A 19,514-nucleotide genomic window follows, 5' to 3' on the forward strand; every position below is an offset into this window, starting at 1 on the left:
GTCCGGGGGCCGGGAGGCCCGCGGGGGCCGTGACTCATCCCCGCTTCCTCCGCGGATCTGGGTCGGGGGTGCGCAGACGCTTTTCTGCCACGGGCCGCGCCTCCGACGGGGCCCGATACGATCGAGCCGGCGGGGAGGCGGCGGCGCGGGGGGGGGGGGCGGGGAAGGGGCCGTGCGTGAACCCTCCCGCTGCGGGGTCTCGGCCGCGCTCCGGGCCTCCCGCGCCGCGTCCGGGGGCTGCGCGGCTCTTGGCATCGCCGCAGGTCCGGGGTTGTCCGGATCCAGCCTGGCTGAGCCGCGGCAGCGGAACGGGAACAAAGGAATTCGGAAATTAACTCTCCCCCGAGACTCGCCGGACAGCTGCATCCACACAGACACGGCTGGGAGCTGCCAGCCCGCAGCTCCCTTCGCTGCCTCAAGCCCTGGGACTTCTTGCTCAGCCGTTCTGGTTCTTGGAAGGAGAAATAAAGTGATCTCGGGCGAAGCGAGTTTCTGATGGGGGGTAAATAAAGTGATGGGAACGGCACTTTGTAACGCCAGCATCAATCTTCCATCGATGATTTTCTGTTAGATGCAGAAAATCATGGGGGGTGGCTGGGTGCTTGTTTCAGAGAAGTGAGATTATTATTTTAATTTGGAGTCGTTAATGGTTACACTTCCCACATCACGAGGGTAGGGAAGTGAAGGCAGGAGGTATTGACTCCAGGCTTCAGCTAGAAAAGAGCAGCAGAGCCAGGGTCCAGGCTGTCTCCCTCCCTCGCTCTTGCAGCGTACTCGGCCCGTGGTCGCTGCACTGTGGAACGAGGGGTCCAGGCGTGTGACAGAGCCACAAGTGTTCTGCTCCTTCCCACACCCACCAGGGTGAGGTGAGCAGGTGGCATTGCTGAGCAGGAAATTCTGGTTATTCATACAGCCCCATCCCATCCTCAGCCCCATCCCATCCCCACCATGCATCCTCCCCCTCTCCCCCTCCAGCCTGGTAAATCACAGCTGCCACACCAACCCCATCCATGGCAGGCCAGGCTGTGCCCAGACCAGCTGAAGGGATTGGGATGCTACAAAGCGCTAGAAGAAGTAAAATTCAACTTTATTTAAAAATTCTTCTAATATAGAAAACGAGAGGAACCAAAGGCAACAGCGTGCTGCACCCTGTCCCGCCTCGGGAGTGACTGTCTGTACAGCTTCAGGAGGAGCGCTGGCAGAAGGGACGCGTCCTGCTACACACGGAGCTACACACACTTAACAATACGTTGTACAAACCTGACGTAACATTCAGGGGTCACTGCAGGGAACAATTAAATACACTTGCTAAGACAGACAGTAGAAGAGCACGGACAGGCGTCAGTTCACCCTGATTCTCCCAGTGTTCTGTACAGCCTGAACTACCAACGCGATTCTGCCGCGGCGGCGAGGAGGAGCTGCTGAATGGGTTTGACTCAGCCAGCAGCCCCTGGAGTGAAGTGGGACCCTGACCCCCTTCTCCCCCACCCACCCCCCCAGCCTCCATTGTGATTTCCTTTCTGGAGAAGGCAGAAAAGCTGAATAAAATGAAATTAAAGCAGCAAAGCGACACGGAACACGCTGCTCCATGTGTCCTCATGCTCTGTCAGGGTGAACATTAGCTGGTGGGGTCACAGTGAAAGCACAAAAGGGATGGTGGGGGATGAAGGCCAGGAGGTTCTGGGTTTTTTAAAAAATTTATTTACTTTTTAAATTCCCCATCTGCCAGATCCAGAGCTCCTGTGTACATTTCTGATGTCCATGGTGTAGGGAATGAAATACGACAGGCAAACCCCTCTTCCCACTGCCTTCTCTATACACATAGAAGTTTTTACACTATCTACAACAGGGATTAGATGCTTCTGTGTAAGTTCCTGCTACTCATTTAAAAATACTAGAGAAAAAACCAACTGTACAGCTCTCTAAATTACATCTTTAGAAGAATAATTATTTCTTTTTTTAGAAGCTCATAAAAGACTTCGTGTTTGTTTCTACAGAGAATTAAATGATCTGACAAGGAGGATTAGAAATAGGTTGTTCAAACCGAGACAGACCGAGCACGTCACGTTCTCTGTAAACTGTGAACCTCTGGTTCTCTGTTCGCTTCACATACGCATTGGAAATCAGGAAGAACTCCAGGTACGAGGTCCTTGTTTTAATCTCTGCTACATACAAAAGATACTGAAAAGCAAAAACTATTAAATAATTTAATATACAAGTGTAGTTAAAAAGCACTGTACATTGTAACAAATGTACATTGAGTTTCAGAGATAGAAAAAAAAAAAAATCACCGAGTTATTTTCAAATTTACATGATTTTTAGGATTCCACAAGGGGAACGGGACCCAGAGCTCTGCCCCCCACACACACCCTCACCCCTGTGGGGCTGGGGGCTGCTTCCCACCAAGGGACAGCCCAGGGGGAGCTGGTTTGTCACAGGGAAATCCCAGGCTGTAAACTGAGGAGAGGCAAGTTCAGCCGCCGTGTTTCGCACACGGTTCCTGCTCCAGCCCGAGCACACGCAGACCAGAAGCCGGTAGCCTTTCCCTCAAGTACTTCCTTCCCTCCCAAGGACAGAGTGGAGAAGGACTCCCAACTACAAAGCAACACCAAGTGCTGATGTGAGGAGCAGCCAGGGAGCTGCTGCTGTGAATCGCTCCCCTGTGACACAGAGTCCGGCGCAGCGGGGCTCTGAGAGCAGAGGGGAGGATGCAGCCCCTGGCCCAGCACTGCTGGGTGTCTCACCTGCTGCACAGCCCTTTCCTTAAGCTCAGCCCAATCTACAGCTACCTTGAGCTGGGATTTTCTAATACCACCCTGTAGAAGCAGTGCTTTTCCTGGCCAAGATGTGAGTTAATCTGTTATAATTGCCATGGGCATGTGATCAGTGGAACAGCTGCCTTAGATTGGGCCACAAAAGACAAAAAAAGAGTGTGCTGGGGTTACCTGAACGGGGCTCGAGCACGTTCTGAGTGTGGCCTTCTGAATCAGGAGTCATTCCTCAGCTGCTGAGACAAGGGCCATTGCACTTTGGTGCTTAAAGACAGGGACTGAGGCCTGGCAAGCCAGTGACTCACAGAGGGAGCAGCCAGAGGGATGCTGCTTCCTACACACGCCAAGAAAAACCCAAAGAAACAAGGTAAAAAACTCCACAACAGTCCACAGGGTATGGATATTCCCAAGGCAGGATTGACCTGAGCATTCCTGATCAGAACCCAGGCTCTGCTGCTGAGCTCACGGAGCTGCCCTGTCGCTATGAGGTGCCAAGCAGCACAGCCAGCATGAGCCCCTCTCCGGCATAGCCACAGAGCTGGGGTCCCAGTGCCATCACCCCAGCAGCTTCCATGGGAACACTGCAGCAAGCTGGCCATCAGCTCCCAACCCAGACAGCAAGAGTGGGGTGGCAGACACAGAACTCTATCTCAGTGAGCAAACAGTGCACAACAACTCCATCCACGGGGATTCTCCCTGCATCCGGCACCTCCGAGTACCCAGTACAACAACAGACCTCAGAGATTCCTTTCCTGTTTTTCTGAGGTTTAAGGGAGACTTTAAACAGCAATACAACTCTCTCCCTACACCAGCATCAAGGTTGTGTTTTCCCTACTAGAAGCCTAAACACTACACAGCTTCTGCAGGAGTCAGTGTCTGTGAACAGGATCTAAATCAGCATCACGCAGCCAGCAGAAGAAACTGAAAACCCTATTTTGGTGATCAGACAAGAACTCCTCATCCCCTTAACATCACCCCGTGGTAAAACTGAGGGGGTTGAGTTACAAACGAGTCCCTGTGAGCTCTTCCCACATGGGACAAGACAGAGAAAACCGACCACAAAGACCAAAGTTGCCACATTCCTCCTCAATAAAAGTTCTCCAGGTTTGAAGGGGTCACATATTTCCTCTGAGATGCTCTCCTGCTCCCCCAGACAAAGAAGCCATCCCAGAAACCCTACCAAAGGAATTTTTCTGGCAGATTCATCTTCCCTTCCCCTTTTAAGTTGGGAGATAAATATGCAGAGCTACCAGAAGAGAAAAACACCTTTATTCAACCCCAGGAACCTCACGAGCTGTACACGGCGCAGATGCTCGCTATCAAGCTGCTGAATGAACAGTTCCTGTGTCCTGCAGAACCAACCCAGGCCTGGTCTGCCCTGTCCTGAGGCAGCTGCACAGGCAAACACAGTGGGAATTCACAGCCCAAGAATTCAAAACCCACCCCAACAGCTGAGCTAGAACAGGAAAGCTAACACACAACAGCCTGGAAACGTTACGCTTTGGCCAAGGGCAAGACTGCAGTTGAGTTTTTATCATAAGCCTTTGGCTTATGGTGGGTCTGGGGTTTAACTCCCACTTCAACCTCTTGTAAAGTCACTAAGGCACGGATGCTGCCTGCCCTTGGCAGGGCTGCAGGGAGGGTGTGAAACGCCATTTCCCAGCTGCTTGGTGAGGACAGGAGGACAAGAAGGTTCCTCCTCCCACTGAAGTAGCAGCAGCACCGAGCTGTGGTCCCACCTCGCCACAGGCACAGGGAGACAGAAACCACCCACCCTCACAGGGGTGAGGTGGCAGCACATCCTCGTGGGAGGTGGGGTCTGCTCCTCTGAGAGCAGCACAGAAACACTCCACTCAGCCCCCAAGACACTAACACACCCCCACCACCCCCAGCTGCAAACACCCTGCCCAGCACAGCCTGGATCTCACCAACCTCATCCTTACCTTGGCTGCAAGGCTACAAACAGCACTGGCAACGACTTGCACACAATGAGAAGGAAAGAGTATTACCTCCAAAACTAAATTTAGGACTTTATAGGGCACCCTATAATCAGTCATGATTTAATCCAATCACTCCCAGGAGCAGAAGGGCGCAGAGAACACGACAACTGGCATGCAGCACACCCCTGGATGCTTTAAGCATTCAGAACACAACTGGTATTCCAACCTGTGCGAGTCCTCTTCGTTTCCTGGGAGGGCTTTTAGAATGTAGGTAGCTAACCACTGAAGGAACAAGTGTCCTTTGGACTAAATCTTAATTCTCAGTAAGAGGAAAGCAGATTAAAACCAGTAGGTATATACACACTAGCTGTATATTCACAAACTTTATGTAAAAGCAGCTTAAAATGCCCTTCTCACTTTGCAAGTCGATGAAATGTACGTTGTCTTTATGCAATCTGTTTCCTGCAAGGCCCTCACTAGAAGAGGAATTTGCTGCCTTTTCTTTGAAGAAAAGATTTCCTGTGGATTTTTTCTCCTTTTCTGGCTTTTTTTTTCTTTTTTTTTTTTTCCTTTTTTTGCTGTTTCTTTTTAAAACACACTGTCCTGATAGTTATTCTGTTTCACAGGAGACTGGCCAGGCTGGTGGTGGGTCCGTTCTGTGCCTGGAACTGTACAGGAGGTGGTCCATCTGTCCACTGCAAGATAACAAACAGCATGAAAATCCTACAGCTGCTGCCTGGGGAGGGGGAGGAAGGGCAGTGAGGCCAGGGGAAGGAGCTCACCACCCAGACGTTTGCTACCTGGGGATAATTAAAGATTTCATCAGGAGAAGCTGCTTATCAGGTTTGACTTTGGTTTTACATGCGTGGAGCTTCCTGTCCCTTGAGCAGGGTTTCTTTTCATTCCAAACCTGGAGACTCCAGTGCTGGATCCAGGGTGAAGGGCAGCCACATGGAAGCGTTTCCTGCTCCAACCCCATGTCCAGACATGGGACCCCACCACCCACACGAACGATGGGCTGAGCCCATGAAGCACCGCAGCCTTTCCAGAGCAACTGAAGCTCCTGCTTCTCACCCATTACACTAAGAAACTATTTCCCCCTCACATTAAAATTCAAAAAAAGGGAAGATTTCGGGTTTGTTTCTCAATCCTCTTCCCCCCTGGATTTTTAATCCAGCAGAGATTAAGCAGAAGCCAGCAATGGGAGAGGCAAGGGAGGTGGGAGCGCTGGCTCGCTCCTGGATGGTGACGGGCACAGGGGCATCGCCAACACCTCCATTCTCACAAGTTCCAGGATCCCTTTGTGAGTCAAGCCAAACAGCATCTTCCTATTGGCCTTTTTCTCCCTCCTTTCTGCTCCCCAAAAGCATTGGGAGCATTGGGAAAAAGACATCAAGTTCCACACCTCTCACATTCCCATCTGGCTATTATTTCGGTCCAGAAGAGTAAAATTCTCTGATGTCCTTGCTGAGCTGCAGCTTAGGAAACCACTCAGTTTTTAAAGCAGCATTGAAAGTGCTTCTGACAGGATGTCAATATTAGAAGCTGAAAGCAAGCTGCACCTTAAGGCAACAGGCTTGCAGGTGTTATCATCTGTAAATCTGAATTTCCAGTGAAGTCACAAAAAACCCCAAACCACAGGAGAAACTGGAGTACACAGCACTCTCAGAGCAGGGCAGACTGGACATTAGAATTTAACCTGAGAACACAGGAAGTGTATCCAAAAGCAACAGCTGTCACCAGAATGAAGTGGGTACCTGCTACCAAAGTCAGTTTTTAAAAAAATTAAGCTCTGGTGTAGCAAGAAAACACTTCCCAGAAACAAAAGCCCATACCCACCAAATCACCTTCACAAAAATTCACTACTGGAGCCACGTTTCTTTTCCCCATTATCCACCCAGTTTAAATACCAGGGAGCAGACTGAGCTTTGGCAGCGTACTGACTGAGACACGTACTCCACAGAAGAAAGGAACAGTAAAGGAAAAGCAAAACCCTGTTTTGCCTCAAAACAGCTTGTAACTGCAAGATGCCCATCACTCACCGTGATGAGATTGTGTTCTGGAAGACTGCAGGCTTCGATGTGGTCCTGGAGGAGCTGCTGTGAGAAGTTCTGATGCATCTGGGCTGCCTCATGTGCATCCATGGCATTTCCACAGGCTTTGTTCAGGTCTGGAAGAGAAGAGCACCACATGCTCACCAAGGAACACCTCCTGCACCTATCTGCAGCTGCTCAGCTCTCTAATCAGCCAGGACTGGTTCCTGTATCTGGTGACTGGATCGCTTCAAGAGCCCATCTGCTGACAGGAGAGAACCTGAAGCCTCTCCAGTTCCAGCAGTCCAGGCAGCACACACTGCAGGATTTGCCACTGTTTTAGTTACCAACCATTAAAAGGTAACATTCCTAAAAGGAGGAATCAAACTACTGAGTCCCATAAAAGCCCCTGGGCAGTTTTCCTTCGTGTTTTTACCTGCCAGCACCATCTAGTGGGAAGAGGAAAGGCCGGCTGCTGCTCACAGCAGCTCTTGTGGTTCAGCCACGCAGCTTTCCAAGGGGAAGAGCCCCTTTTTCCTGGGTGAGTCCCTGCTTTTGGTGGGGAGCAGAGGTGCCTGTCGCTTCACAGGCGCTGTGAGCTGACCCCAGTGTCTGTTTGCTGTGAGGTCTACTCACAGGTATGAAGATCTGAGACCGGTAACCCACTTGGAATAACAATGCCAACTCAAGATTGGGAGCAGCACTGTGTGGCAGTGGCTGAAGCACTGGGGGTTTGTGTTCTCTGCCTCCTCATCAAGCAGCTTTTCTCCAAGAGCTAATTAGTTCTAGAGAGGAAGCTCTGGGCTGGGGGAATAAATCAGAGTGGAACAGAAAGGGTGCCTCTTGCTCTTCCCAGCGAGCGGATACAACCGGAGGCGACGGCAGCCGAACACGGGGTGGTTTCATCTACAGCAGACTCAGCATTGTATTATGGGATGTTTTGTGCGTGAGCTACACTTGGAAATGAGTATTTCAATTGCCTGGGAGCTGTTTTGTAGCAAAGGCAACAGCAAAGCAGAAAACAAGGCTGGCCCGTGACGCAGAGCGCGGCTCGCGTAGCGAACACCACCAGGATTTAACAGGAATTGAAGCTGCAGGGTAAATTCTTGGAAAAAGGGCAGAGTTACTGCTTTATTTTCTAGTGAGAGCAAATCAATGGCAGCATTAACACTGACAGTCTGCCAAGAAGCTAGTCAATATTTGAACAAAGCATCCTGGGGCCTGTGTAAGTCGGATTAAACAATATTTATGTATGAAGTGATATAATAGGCTCTTACATTTATTAAAGCCTCTACACAGAAGCAAAGCCTAAGTGAAATTTAATCAAATGTTTACTACAATTGGAGCTAAAGTGAAAAGAAAAGTGGAGCAGCAGCAGAGTAAGATGCTGCAGGGGTGTGAGCTGAGGCCTTTTCAAACTGTCACCAGTTCAGCTGTTTGTATCAAACTGGTGTCCAGCCTTGGCAGGAGAAACACAGTTGCTCCCTGGCATGGAAGCCATGTGGGGGCTGCTCACCCCAGGTTCCTTCCAGCTCCCCCCCAAAAAAAAACCCCAACTGGTGTATCTGACAGCAGTGCCAGAGTTGTGGCCAAGCAGGATGCTGCCATCAGTAACTGGAACAACCATCTGAAGCTTTTACTGGTAGCTCTTAGAGCGCTGGCACTGGTGCCACCCCCACACTCCATCCCCAGGCAGCAGCAACGAGCTCTTTGCTGCTTTTTTAAAAGCAAAAGACCTTTTTCCAAACTCACCTCTCAGCAGAGCTGAGGACCACAGCTGCACAGACATGTCTGGTATCTTGCTCGCAAGCTGCATGGCTGGTACCACCATATTGTTACTCTCCTGGTGAAGAGCAGACAACATGAAATGGGTATTTGGGTGTTTCTGCCCCCTTGTGAATACAGGTTAGAAAGAGATGTTAAATGTACACCAAACACCACCTTGAGCTGCTGTCGTGTTCCAGCCAAGGACTGGAAATGCTGAACAAGGCAACAACCCAACACATCCTACCTAAAGCTGCCTGGAATCCTGCTGCCCTAGGAATTGTGGTGCCCAACATTGTACAATGAAAGTATCTGGTGCATTCTGGCACAGGGCAAGAACCAAGGAGCCTGTACCCACAACTGCCCCCAGAACAACCCAGGTGAATGATGCTGTGTGTCCTTCATTCAGCTCCTTTCTTTTAATTTCTTTTTTTAAGTGGCTTCAGGCATTATAGAAAGACTTCTGGAAGAGCCTTCAAAGGCTACCACACTGGTAAAGTGTCACTAAACATACAAACTACAGCTACAGGATTATCTCAGGCAGTAAGCTTCCAGTGGGATATCCATGAACAAGCATTCTTCAGATTAATTTCACAAGTTGCTCTGATTTTCTCTGGCAAATGACAAGTCAAAGGTTTACACAGTAGTAACAGACAGCAAAGGCTTACCCTGTGGTTCCCCAGCACGTAGAATATGTGACCCAGGAGTACAAGAGAACAGGCTGTTAATCGATTCAGGTCTTCTGCATTTGACATTTTCAGTGTCTCCCGCAAAAATCGCCTACCAAAACAGCAAAAATGAAGTGTTGTAAGAACCCCACTGGCCCTTCAGCACCTAAGAAACATCATTCAGAACTGAATTCACCCAACTGGCAAATATTAGAGCTGAGGAATAAAGTGTGTGCTGCAAGTGACCTTAAACACAGCGCTCAATCCCCAAACCTCACCTTTCTGTTAGCAAAAAGGACTGGAGGACAGGTCCTCCTCTGAAAAGCTTTTGGTTCTGATGTGCTGCCACAGTGTGCTGCACGAGTGTCATTATTACTGTCAGCATTCAGAACTGAAGAGACCTTAAAGCCCAACAGCTGCCTGGTATCTCAAAACAGAAGGCTGACTAAATCCACAGGGAGAAGAGCTTGCAGGTTTGAAAGCAAGGCCTCAGGGGGTTTCATTTTTATCCTAAACAGCTTCATTTTCTCCTTCCCCCTCCCCTCCCCTTCCCAGTTCACAGGTTGATACTCACTTTGCCTCGTTGTATCTTCCTTGAAAGAAGGAGAACAGACCTCGGATGTAGAACGCTGCTGCCCGAAGACAGTGAGAGCTGTGGACAGAACAAGGCATTGACACCTTATCACCACGCAGTGGCTACGTGTGCTACAGATTGATTTGGGGGGAATTTGCCTCATAATCAGACCACCAAACAAAAACATCCTATTTAACGTGCAGGCAGAACTTGTGGCATGAAAAGGGAGTTGAAAATTGGAAAAAGCCTGCTACAAATCCAGCGTTACCATCACCAGCGCAGAGTCAGCAAGGAGGTAGGGTCTGGAATTCTCACCTGACAGGGAAATTATGGTCTGGATTTATCCTTTCCAGTAAGCTGTAAAGCTACAAAGTGGGAAGAGAAAAGAAAGATAAATCAGCATTTCTCACACATACAGGCTGACAGTACCGAAGCGTTTCCCTAGGAAGTGCACAGCACGGACACCACAGCCACTGAAGTGTACTCCTACAGGTCACATCACAGCACAAACATTCCAACAGTAGGAGCTACAGTGTCCACTTTGATCCTAAAATCGAATTTTGTACAAAATAACACTCTCTGGGTCTTTCTGTGCCATGCTAGTATTTCCCAGAAAGCCTTTGGCTGCTCTATCTACCCGAGCTCGTCGAGACCTAAACGAATGCTGCACCAGCTTTGCCTTATGGTAAAAATGAGGGGAAAAAAAGGGGTTGACTTTTTAAATTATCCTTTTTGCTCTCTGAGCTTTCCATCAGAGTACTGTGTGCTCAGTACAGCTCAGTGACAGCCTCTTCACAGGAGACCCGGAGGCCTGTCTCTGAGAAGTGACTGTGGAGGGGTCAGACACGTCCCTGAAGACAGCACATCGCTGGATTTCTGAAGCAAAATGACAACAGGAATGTGTGCATTCCTATTTCCAGATGTTTAGTGAAACCTTGCTAGGTTTTATGTAACCTGATAAAGCCCTTAAAGAGCTGGAAACTAAAGCAAATGGGCTGTATGGGAAGTATGATCCAAAACACTCTGCTTCAGTGGTTTGCCCCAATGGAGGAGTTGCCCAGCTGCCAGACAAGGCAACTCCAGAAATAAAGAACAACCCAAGACAGCAGCACTTTCCCCTCCAAGAGGGTTCTGACTGACATAAAGATCATCAGAAACCAGCTTACCTCCTGATGTCGGTTGCCTTCCCTGATGTAGACACTGGCTAAGTTTGTCACAATAAAGGCCCACAGTTCCTGGTGTGTAGTGAGCTGAAACAAGTAAAATACCAACAGCAGAGTCAAATACTGCAGCATCTAACCCAGAATTAGCTCCCCCCAGAGAGAATCCCAGCTTTGGAGTCTGGTATTTTGATATTAATAAATCCTCATGACCCAAATTGCGACCAGCATAGGGGAAAAAAAGACTAGTGAACTGGTGCAACTACTTCAGATCATCTCCAGGTTTCCCTTCAAACCTCAACTGTTCAGTGACCCACACAAGAACTGCAACAGCCCAGCTCCACACTGAATATCCACAGTGAATATTCTGGGAAGAAAACCTTACCCTCAGTGCTGTAGTAAATTGTGCTTCTGCGTTGTCCATGCAGTTAACAGAAATGCAGTAGAGCCCCTGTGGAAGAGACAGGATTTCTAAGGTGATGCTTAGCACAGTTCCAGCAAGCTGAGAAGGCACAAACCCACAGAAATCTCAGGATATTAGCAGGGAAAAAGGTAACCACCAAGTCTCTCTTTTGCTTGGCTCTGGGAAAAACAAGCAATTTCTACTCAGTGTCCTTCAGACATTCCCATAAAACCCACCCCATCCACCCACAAAATAAAAGCCTTGAAACTTCTTACAGTACTCAACTAGTAATGGTGGGTAAACCTCCTCTTACATAGTTCCCACAGCATTCAGTCTCAGTGTAAGCCTTGTGTATCTACCAACTATCACGTTACACATCACTTCTTTTAAAGAAGGGATTTAAGGCTTTGAGAGGCTGAAATAACAGTGGGTTGAGTGTCCACAGCAGGGCTGGCAATTGATAAAGCAGACCCTGCTACTGAGCAGGACATCTTGTGGTCTGTCTCACCACGTCCTCATTCGTTACTGGTTCAGTATGAGCCTTGAGTAGGGTCCTCCCAGGAGTCAGAAGTTTACTACTCATCACAGACACTTACTAATAGAGTGTGCAGCTGGGCAGCGTGATTGGAAAACAGTCTGGGAGACTGCTGGCAGAGCTGACAGACTTGTGAAATCTGTTGGGGAAAAAAAAATAGATTGTATTTTAAGATCCTCCTTCTGCATTTGATTTTTATGCTCTAAATCCATCTACTTGCATCACCCGTGTCATTCAGCCCGTTCTGGTGATTGGCTGAGGGACCCCGAGTCAGCTCCCAGGTAAAAGCAGAGGCTGGATTTGCCTGAAGCCAAGGTAGAGGCGCTGCTCCACCCACAGGCCTCCCACACAGCCCAGCTCAGACTGGTTCTGAGTGATCTGCTTTGCAGCAGCTCCACCATACGGTGGCACCACCTGCAAACCCCAGTCACAGGTCTCTTCTGACACTCGCAGATTTGGAGTTGGCACCCAACAGAAAAACTGGAATCCAAATTTTCCACGGGGCAGGTGCTTGCAAGGAGCTTTTATGAGCCAGAACCAACGACTATTCTTTTAGCAGGGTAAATTCACCCCCACCCCACCTCCTCCAAGTACATTCAGGAGAAGGCTGACAGCAGAGTTTGATGATACAGCAGCACGTCCTATAAATAGGGGATGAATGGATGGATGAACAGGGATGAAAACTGACTGTGAGAGCAGGAAAAAAACCCACAGTACTTCCCTGCATTCAAGAGGACTGTCCCCCTCTCTCCCCCAAACTATGTAGGGGGAAGAACAGAGAAAAGCAGGGAACCTTCAAAACCAAGAAATGGTCAGACAAGACAGGAATACCATGAGGAAAAGTTGAGAGCCCCTTTGTCAGGAGTCTGAGGGAAGACCCAGAATTGGACTGCAAAGTTCCACCAGGAAGGTGTCAGTTGCAGCCACTGATCAATCACTGTTCAACCCTGTGAGTCACTCCAACGTGTTCTCGAACATTTCAGAGGAGGTTAACTGCAGGGCTTCCCTGTTGCAGGATCCTGACTATACCTGTCAGGTGTTTAAACACTGCTGGAATCCCCATCTGAGCCCAAGGATCTTTCTCAAAACTGCAATCCCCATTTTTCAAGCTGTCCCTGCATGTAACCCACAAGTGGAGAAATGATGAAGCCCCGTTCTTACCTCCTGCAGCGCTGTGGCTTTGTGCCCCGTGACAAGTCGACACATGATAATGTGTTCCAACAAAATAACTTGGAAAGATGACAAGATAGGACTGCAGTCCAACACTGAAAAGGGAACAGAGGTAATTCAGCAAGAGGAGTTAGGACAATACTAACATCCCAGTCTTCAGCACAAAGATTCCTTTGTGGATATCCAGGGAGCGATGTCTTTGGCTGGACCACCTGGTGTCAGAAGAGTCAGCATATTGCCTGGCTCCTCTTCTACACACCACAGCAAGGAAAGGGTCAACAAAAGAAACCAAAACCCCAACAGATCCCTGAAAAAAAACCCAAACCCCTAACCCCACAATGCCCAAACTGTCAGGAGTGGGAGTCTAAGCACCAGCTAAGGAAACACTCCTTGGGAAACAGATGCTGCTTCAGGGAATGAAAAGCTTGGACAGAACCATCCACAAGGGCAATCAGAAAGTCAGCATGAAAACACACCTACTGACAGCCCCACATAAGGAGTCACAACAAAACCCCCAAAACTTGATTTCTGTGTTTGCAGTAACTACCTGGTTTCAAACCAGAGCAGAGTTCTTACACCAGCAGAGACAGACAGGCTGTCCCAGTGAGCCAAACAAGGCTGCTGTGGTTTTGATTTCTTTTAATTTCAATTAGCAACAAGGAATAGAATCTTGTGACATCAGGTAAATTATCATCTTTATCCTTACTTTTTAGCTTCTCTAGCTGCATGAGTGCTTTGTCTGTGTACTTCTGAGCCTTCTCCAGGTAACCTGCTTGCATGGAATGCATCACTGTCACCTGCCAGAGCAGAGGGGAGATCACAGAAAGTTACCTTTGCAAAGAGGAAAAGGCTGGGAGCTCACACAGCTCCTCAGCTTCCAGGTTTTGACATCACTCAGGCGAATCATCACATTCAGGAAGAGAGGAAACTAGTGTCAGGAATCTGAAGTCAAGGTTGTCACTTCATTGGTAAAAACAAGCCAACGTAGCTCTACTCCATGTGAGCTGATCTGGTTCTATTTGGCTTGGATATTAATAAAGTTACACTCCAGTTTCCAGACTCCTTGCACAGTCTCTTCAAACACTGACATCACTGAAAGCAACAGTCTCACAGATGCTGTGGCAGAATTAAACTGTCAGCGCAACGTAAAGCAGCATATGGTCTGCAGAATCTATCACTGCTGGCTCCAAGGAGTTTTTAACCAGTTCCTCGTTAATTAGCAATGTACATTAAGTAAGGAGGAAGAGGAGAAAAAAAGAAAGAGCTGCTCACCAAGTAGACAAGCACACACATGTGTTCCTTGGGCAGCCAGTGAAAGAGATCAGCGGGGTTGCTGGGCAGGATTTCGTCATCGTGCAGGGTGGATATGGTCTGGATGCACTGCTGAAGCTGCTTCAGGCACGGCTTCACGCTCTTCACCTGCAAAGGATGGTTCCCATCACACAGAGCTGCTGCAGCCCAGATGCCTGAACACTGACTTAGCTGGGAAAACTTCCCAGGCAATAAATAATCCCCACGTTCAGGAAGTCAGTTCATGCATAAAGCACCACACTAGCACGACAGAATAGGGACTGCTTCAGGCCCGTTCCAGGACTAGCAACAACCCAATATTTGCATATACAACCAAGAGACACTCAAAATGTTTCTCCAAATCATTCATAAAACCTGCCATCTCCACCAACAGCATACAGAGGCCAGAGTGACCACAGCCAAACTTTCCTCAGGGAACAGAAACGAGTTTAATTTCTTCACTCCTCGTTTCATTTGTGATTAAAATCTACAGAAATTCAGTTTCATTAACAGAAAACACAGCACAGCAGGAAAAAAAGAAACCCCCCACACACACAGATCACCTCAGTACAATCATTTGGCACTTTGAGGCAGTACTTTTTCCCCCCAGCTCTCACACCAGAAGGGTAAGAGCAGCTCACACCTACCTGCCCAGCATCCAGGTAGTGCGTGACCTGCAGGACCAGGAAGAACACGCGTAACGACTCCTTCTGGATGGGATTCCCTTGCCAGTTTTCCACTATCTGCCCACAAAGAGTAAGGAGAGGGTGCACCTCCTGCAGCTTTCGTTCCATTAGAAGGAGCTACAATTTCAAATGAAGCCTCGTTATTTCTGTGCTGAGCAGAGCCACAGCAGAGCCACATTCATCTGTTTACAGCAAAACCAGACTCAGAAGGTATCTTACTGCCTTTACACACAGACAAGACTTCTCACCCCTGATCACAAGGGCTCCAGTGACAACCTGCAGTTATCCTTTTATCCTTCCAGAAGATTATTTGTCAGAATTAACGAGGGGAAAAACCCCCAACCCAACCCCAAGCTTACTGGGGAGAATGTCACAAGAGTCTTGCAGCTCTAAGGCTTATCCCAGGTCCACTTTAACACTGTGTTTGCTCACATGAGCTCAGCAACACATGAGGCACAGATAAGCAGGCAAACTCCCTTCAAACAAGCAGCCCATGTTCAAGACAGGTTATGCTTTATCACTCTGTAATTTGCAAGGTATTAAACAGGTTGATTAAGAAGTACATCTGACTTACCATCCCCTTGCTTAGCAGGAAGAGCGCTCTGAAACGAAACAAAATGATGTCATGCTCAAAGAAAACCCAAAAGCCACCTTAAACACTACACACAAGGTAATGTGTGACCAAACTACACATAAAAACCCCCAGGAAAGAAGAAGCTACCACTCCCCCAGTCAGAGGCAGAAGACAAAGCAGCACTAAGGAACCTGCTGCAGAAAGCCTGTTTAAAAGCTAGATGGAACAGTTTAATGGTAGCCCCAGGAATCAAAATCCCAGTCCCTCAGGTTGTATCTAAGCTTTGGACAGTTCCAGACACAAGAGATTCTAAGGTCAAAACAAACCACTGGGAAAAGCTGCTGCTGAAGTCAGTAAAAACCAAAAGTCTCTCCAGATTCTCAGTGGACATTAACGGTTTTAGCAGAGGAAGGAAGAGCTGGAGAGACTCTTGGATCTAAGAGCACATGCACAAGTATGGGTTTGCCTGTAAAACCCATAAAGCAATCACAAGCCACATCTCTAAACAAAAGTAGAGCCTCTAGAAGGAGCAAAGCAAATCAAAATACTTTCTGTGGGTAGGGAAAAAAGCCCAGGGGACTCACCTGGTGTACTCTGATCCTACCACCCGGGCATATTCTGCTCCAACCCCGAGAAGGTCACAGGCTGACACCAAATCTTTTTCAAGGGTATGTAGTTGCTGAAATGAAAAGTAAAAAAGTTCACAGGAATTCAGCATTTTCACTGCAAACCCAATTAGCAACTTTTCAGTATGTAATTGCTCCCGTGCTTCACACGTGGCACGTGCTAAACTGGTACTTGTGAAATGTATCACCTGATTTTAGACTCATTTTCCAGGAACACCTGGCAGTCTCCAAGAAAATAAAAGCCTGTAGCATTTTAAAGATGATGCCTCAGCCCAGTTTCATACCACACAAAGCTGTGAGAACTCAAGAGACCACATGAGGATCAGATCCCAACAGTAACCAATACGCTGGAGTAACTGGAACAACAGTGGGTTTTGTAGCAAGAGCACAGAAAGTCTGCAAGGTGTGTTTCAGGTGATGGGGAGAGGATGATGAAGCTGCTGGAGCACCTCTCACTCCCTCCTACCTGCCAACTTTTGTACCTTCTCCAAACTCAGGTAGAAAGGCACACAGATCCAGGAGACACACAGGCCTCTGGTGGAGCAGAAGCCAGAGAGGAAATACCACACTGAAGAGAAATCAGTGGGGAACGTCAGGCTCCAGGGAAGGATCCTACTCAGAGGAAAGCTCTGAGTAAAAGGCTGAAGCTCCTCCTGAGTGCTCAGACATGAACTCATTGCAAAGTAAACATCCTTTAATCGATGGGAAAGGAAGGCTCTCCATGATTCACTGCTCCTAAGCTACACAAAGGAGGTCAGCAATCCCTTTTGGACCAAGCTGGTCTGCTTGTTTAAGCTCATCAGGACAGGGGAGAAGACAAGTACAGGTGACAATTAAGACAGCCTTCAAAGGCAAAACTGCTTCCTCAACAGCCCTCTGCTGCAAAGTACCTGTAAAGAGCAATTAACTCCCTCAACTCTCACGTTAAACACCTCGAGGCTCTTCAGGAGCAGAGAACAGGCGTAACTTGGACATACTGTGAGAGTTGTTCAGCAATAACCTGCTCTTCCCACTGATCAGTTAACTCCCTGGGCACACTCCCTGGCCCTAACGTGCTGGATCCCTCAGGAAAAGCAGCACTTGAAGAGCAGTTACACAGCTGGAGCCTCCAACGTGTGCCAGTCTGTTCCTAGAAGCACAGAGGGCTTGACCTGTGCAGCTGAAGCCACCCAGAGAGCGAATCACCCAACAGGAAGAGTAACACAGCTCAGAGGCCTCTGCTTTTCCCACCCCAGCTCTGTTCTGTGTGCTAATTAGGCTGAAAACAACCAAATGAACACTTCAAGTTGGCAAGCTCCATCTCCAGCGGGCTTCCAGAGATGTTTACCCTCACTGCAAGCCACAACATGCGTTTAATTTTGCCCTGTCTCTAAAGCTGTGCGTTGCCAGAGCCCCTGGAATGATCCTAGCTCCTTCCTTCCTAAAAACAAGCCTTGATTCAACCTGTAGCCTAAGAACAGATCCTCATTTTATAGCACAAACTTTTTTTTCTCTTGCCTCTCCGTTAGCAGCAATAACTAGGGGGGGGGGGGGAAGACAACACATCCCAACCTCTGTTTTTAAGAAGAATATAGATATTTCCTAGCGATTCCCCCACCAGTAACAAGGCCACTGACATAAATCACTTACTGCAAGTTGAAAAAGCAATCTGCAGTGCCAGTAGGGAGTCTGCTGTGAGATCTGAATGGCTTTGCGTAACAGAGGTTTGGCTGTATCCACTGAGTTCTGAAACAGAAACGTGCACCCCAGTCAGTTTCAAGCCAGGCTGCTGGGAACTCCATCACCAGCAACAACTTCTAAACCAGTTGTACTCTGTGCTGAGGCCCCGTTAAGTCTCATGAGTCAGGAGCATTAAAACACAGACCAGCAGCAAACCCCAAGCACTTAACACACAGGCCCACACATCTACCCTCAACCACCCAGAAGCATCAGCTGCTTTAACTCCACTGGCCACTATTCCAACACACACTCTGTCCAAGTGTGTGAGAGGAAAGGCAAACAGGTGCTTTAGAGAAAGTAAAGAGTAATAAAGGCTTTTGCAGATGGAAAAAAAAAATCTAACCTAAGAACACAGCAAAAGCTTGAGGAAAACCACCTACTTCCCTCCCTCCCCCCAAAATTAGCTTGTCGTTGTCTAAATGAAGGGTATAGAAATATTTTGGCCAAGTAAACTTCCTTTGCTGTGGAATATCCACCTTGCAATTCCAGCAGCACCTTTCACAGCAAGGAAAACCAAACAAATCTCAGGTTTACACCTTAGTACCCTGCACTTACATCACAGCCAACCTCTAAAAACATCACAGATGCTGTTATTGAGAGTGATAAGAGCAATACACTACTCCAAGACCAAAGAAACTCTCACTAAACACAGCCCTGCAGCCCCATGACAAGCAGCAACATCTGAGGCAGCCTCAGTGCACTCACCTCTTGACAGTAGAGTTCAGACAGAAGGCTGGCTGCCTCAAACTTTACATCTTCAAACTGGGGAATCTAGCAGCACCAGAGTTAAGCAAACATGGAAACTTCAGCGGGGACACAGCAGCTCTCTGACACCCAGAATGCCCTTTACAGAACCACACAGGTGAGGAAACAGGCCCACAAACACGGAAGGAGATTAAAAATACCCGTTAAATCCCCATCCCCAGGGCCAGGCTCGCCCCGTGCAGAGGCGTCCTGCTGCCAGAGCCCTCACGGCAGCAGCGCGGGGCCGGGTAGTGACTTCCCAGGAAAAGGATACTTGCTGGGATATCAGCCACTGCAAGAGAAGACAGCGGGTTAGTCTGCAGCCACCACAGGCCGGCCCCGCTGACAGGGCCCCCCCCGCCACCCCCAGCCGCCCTCCCGGCTGCTCACCGCCTTCTCCAGGTGGCCGCGGGCCTGGTCGCCGTTGCGGGTGTGGTGGTAGAGGACGGAGCCGAGCTGGAGGTGGGTGCGGGCCTCCATGCGGGCCGGGGGCTTGCGGGGCAGCACGGCCTGCAGGCAGTGCACGCAGAGCCGCACCTTGGGCGGGCTGGACGTGCGGAAGTGCTCGGCCAGGCCCAGCAGCGCCAGGTACCACGACTCCCCCCCGGCCGCGCCGCCGCCCGACCCCGACCCCGGTGCGGGCCCAGCGCCGCCGCCGCCGCCTCCGCCGCCGCCCGCCCCGCCGCCGCCTCCGCCGCCCGCCTCCCCGGAGCCCGCCCCGCCGCCCGCCGCCGGCTGCGGCTGCTGCTGAGGCGGCGGTTGCTGCTGAGGGGCCGCGCCGGCCGCCGAACCCGACGCGCCCGCCGCCACCGCCGCCATCTCAGGGCCGCCGCGACAACACGGGCGGGAGGGGGCGG

At 49.3% G+C, this 19,514-nt stretch overlaps 1 protein-coding gene across 1 annotated transcript; it reads right to left on the reverse strand.

The window, feature by feature from the left end:
- Positions 1 to 1,678: 1,678 nt before the first annotated feature.
- MAU2 (MAU2 sister chromatid cohesion factor) lies at positions 1,679 to 19,476 on the reverse strand (the record flags this gene model as incomplete). The annotated part of the gene is made up of 19 exons (XM_084276283.1): positions 1,679 to 5,406; positions 6,754 to 6,881; positions 8,497 to 8,587; positions 9,177 to 9,288; positions 9,751 to 9,828; positions 10,066 to 10,115; positions 10,917 to 11,000; positions 11,296 to 11,361; positions 11,910 to 11,987; positions 13,010 to 13,113; positions 13,725 to 13,815; positions 14,291 to 14,437; positions 14,956 to 15,111; positions 15,569 to 15,596; positions 16,153 to 16,247; positions 17,824 to 17,919; positions 18,619 to 18,684; positions 18,932 to 18,949; positions 19,048 to 19,476. The coding sequence occupies 19 exons, from the start codon at positions 19,474 to 19,476 to the stop codon at positions 5,332 to 5,334; spliced, it is 1,992 nt and encodes a 663-aa protein (XP_084132409.1). The 3' UTR covers positions 1,679 to 5,331.
- Positions 19,477 to 19,514: the final 38 nt, after the last annotated feature.

The sequence above is a fragment of the Gallinula chloropus genome (genome assembly GCF_964237585.1).
Source record: "Gallinula chloropus genome assembly, chromosome: 28".
Lineage (NCBI taxonomy): Eukaryota > Metazoa > Chordata > Aves > Gruiformes > Rallidae > Gallinula > Gallinula chloropus.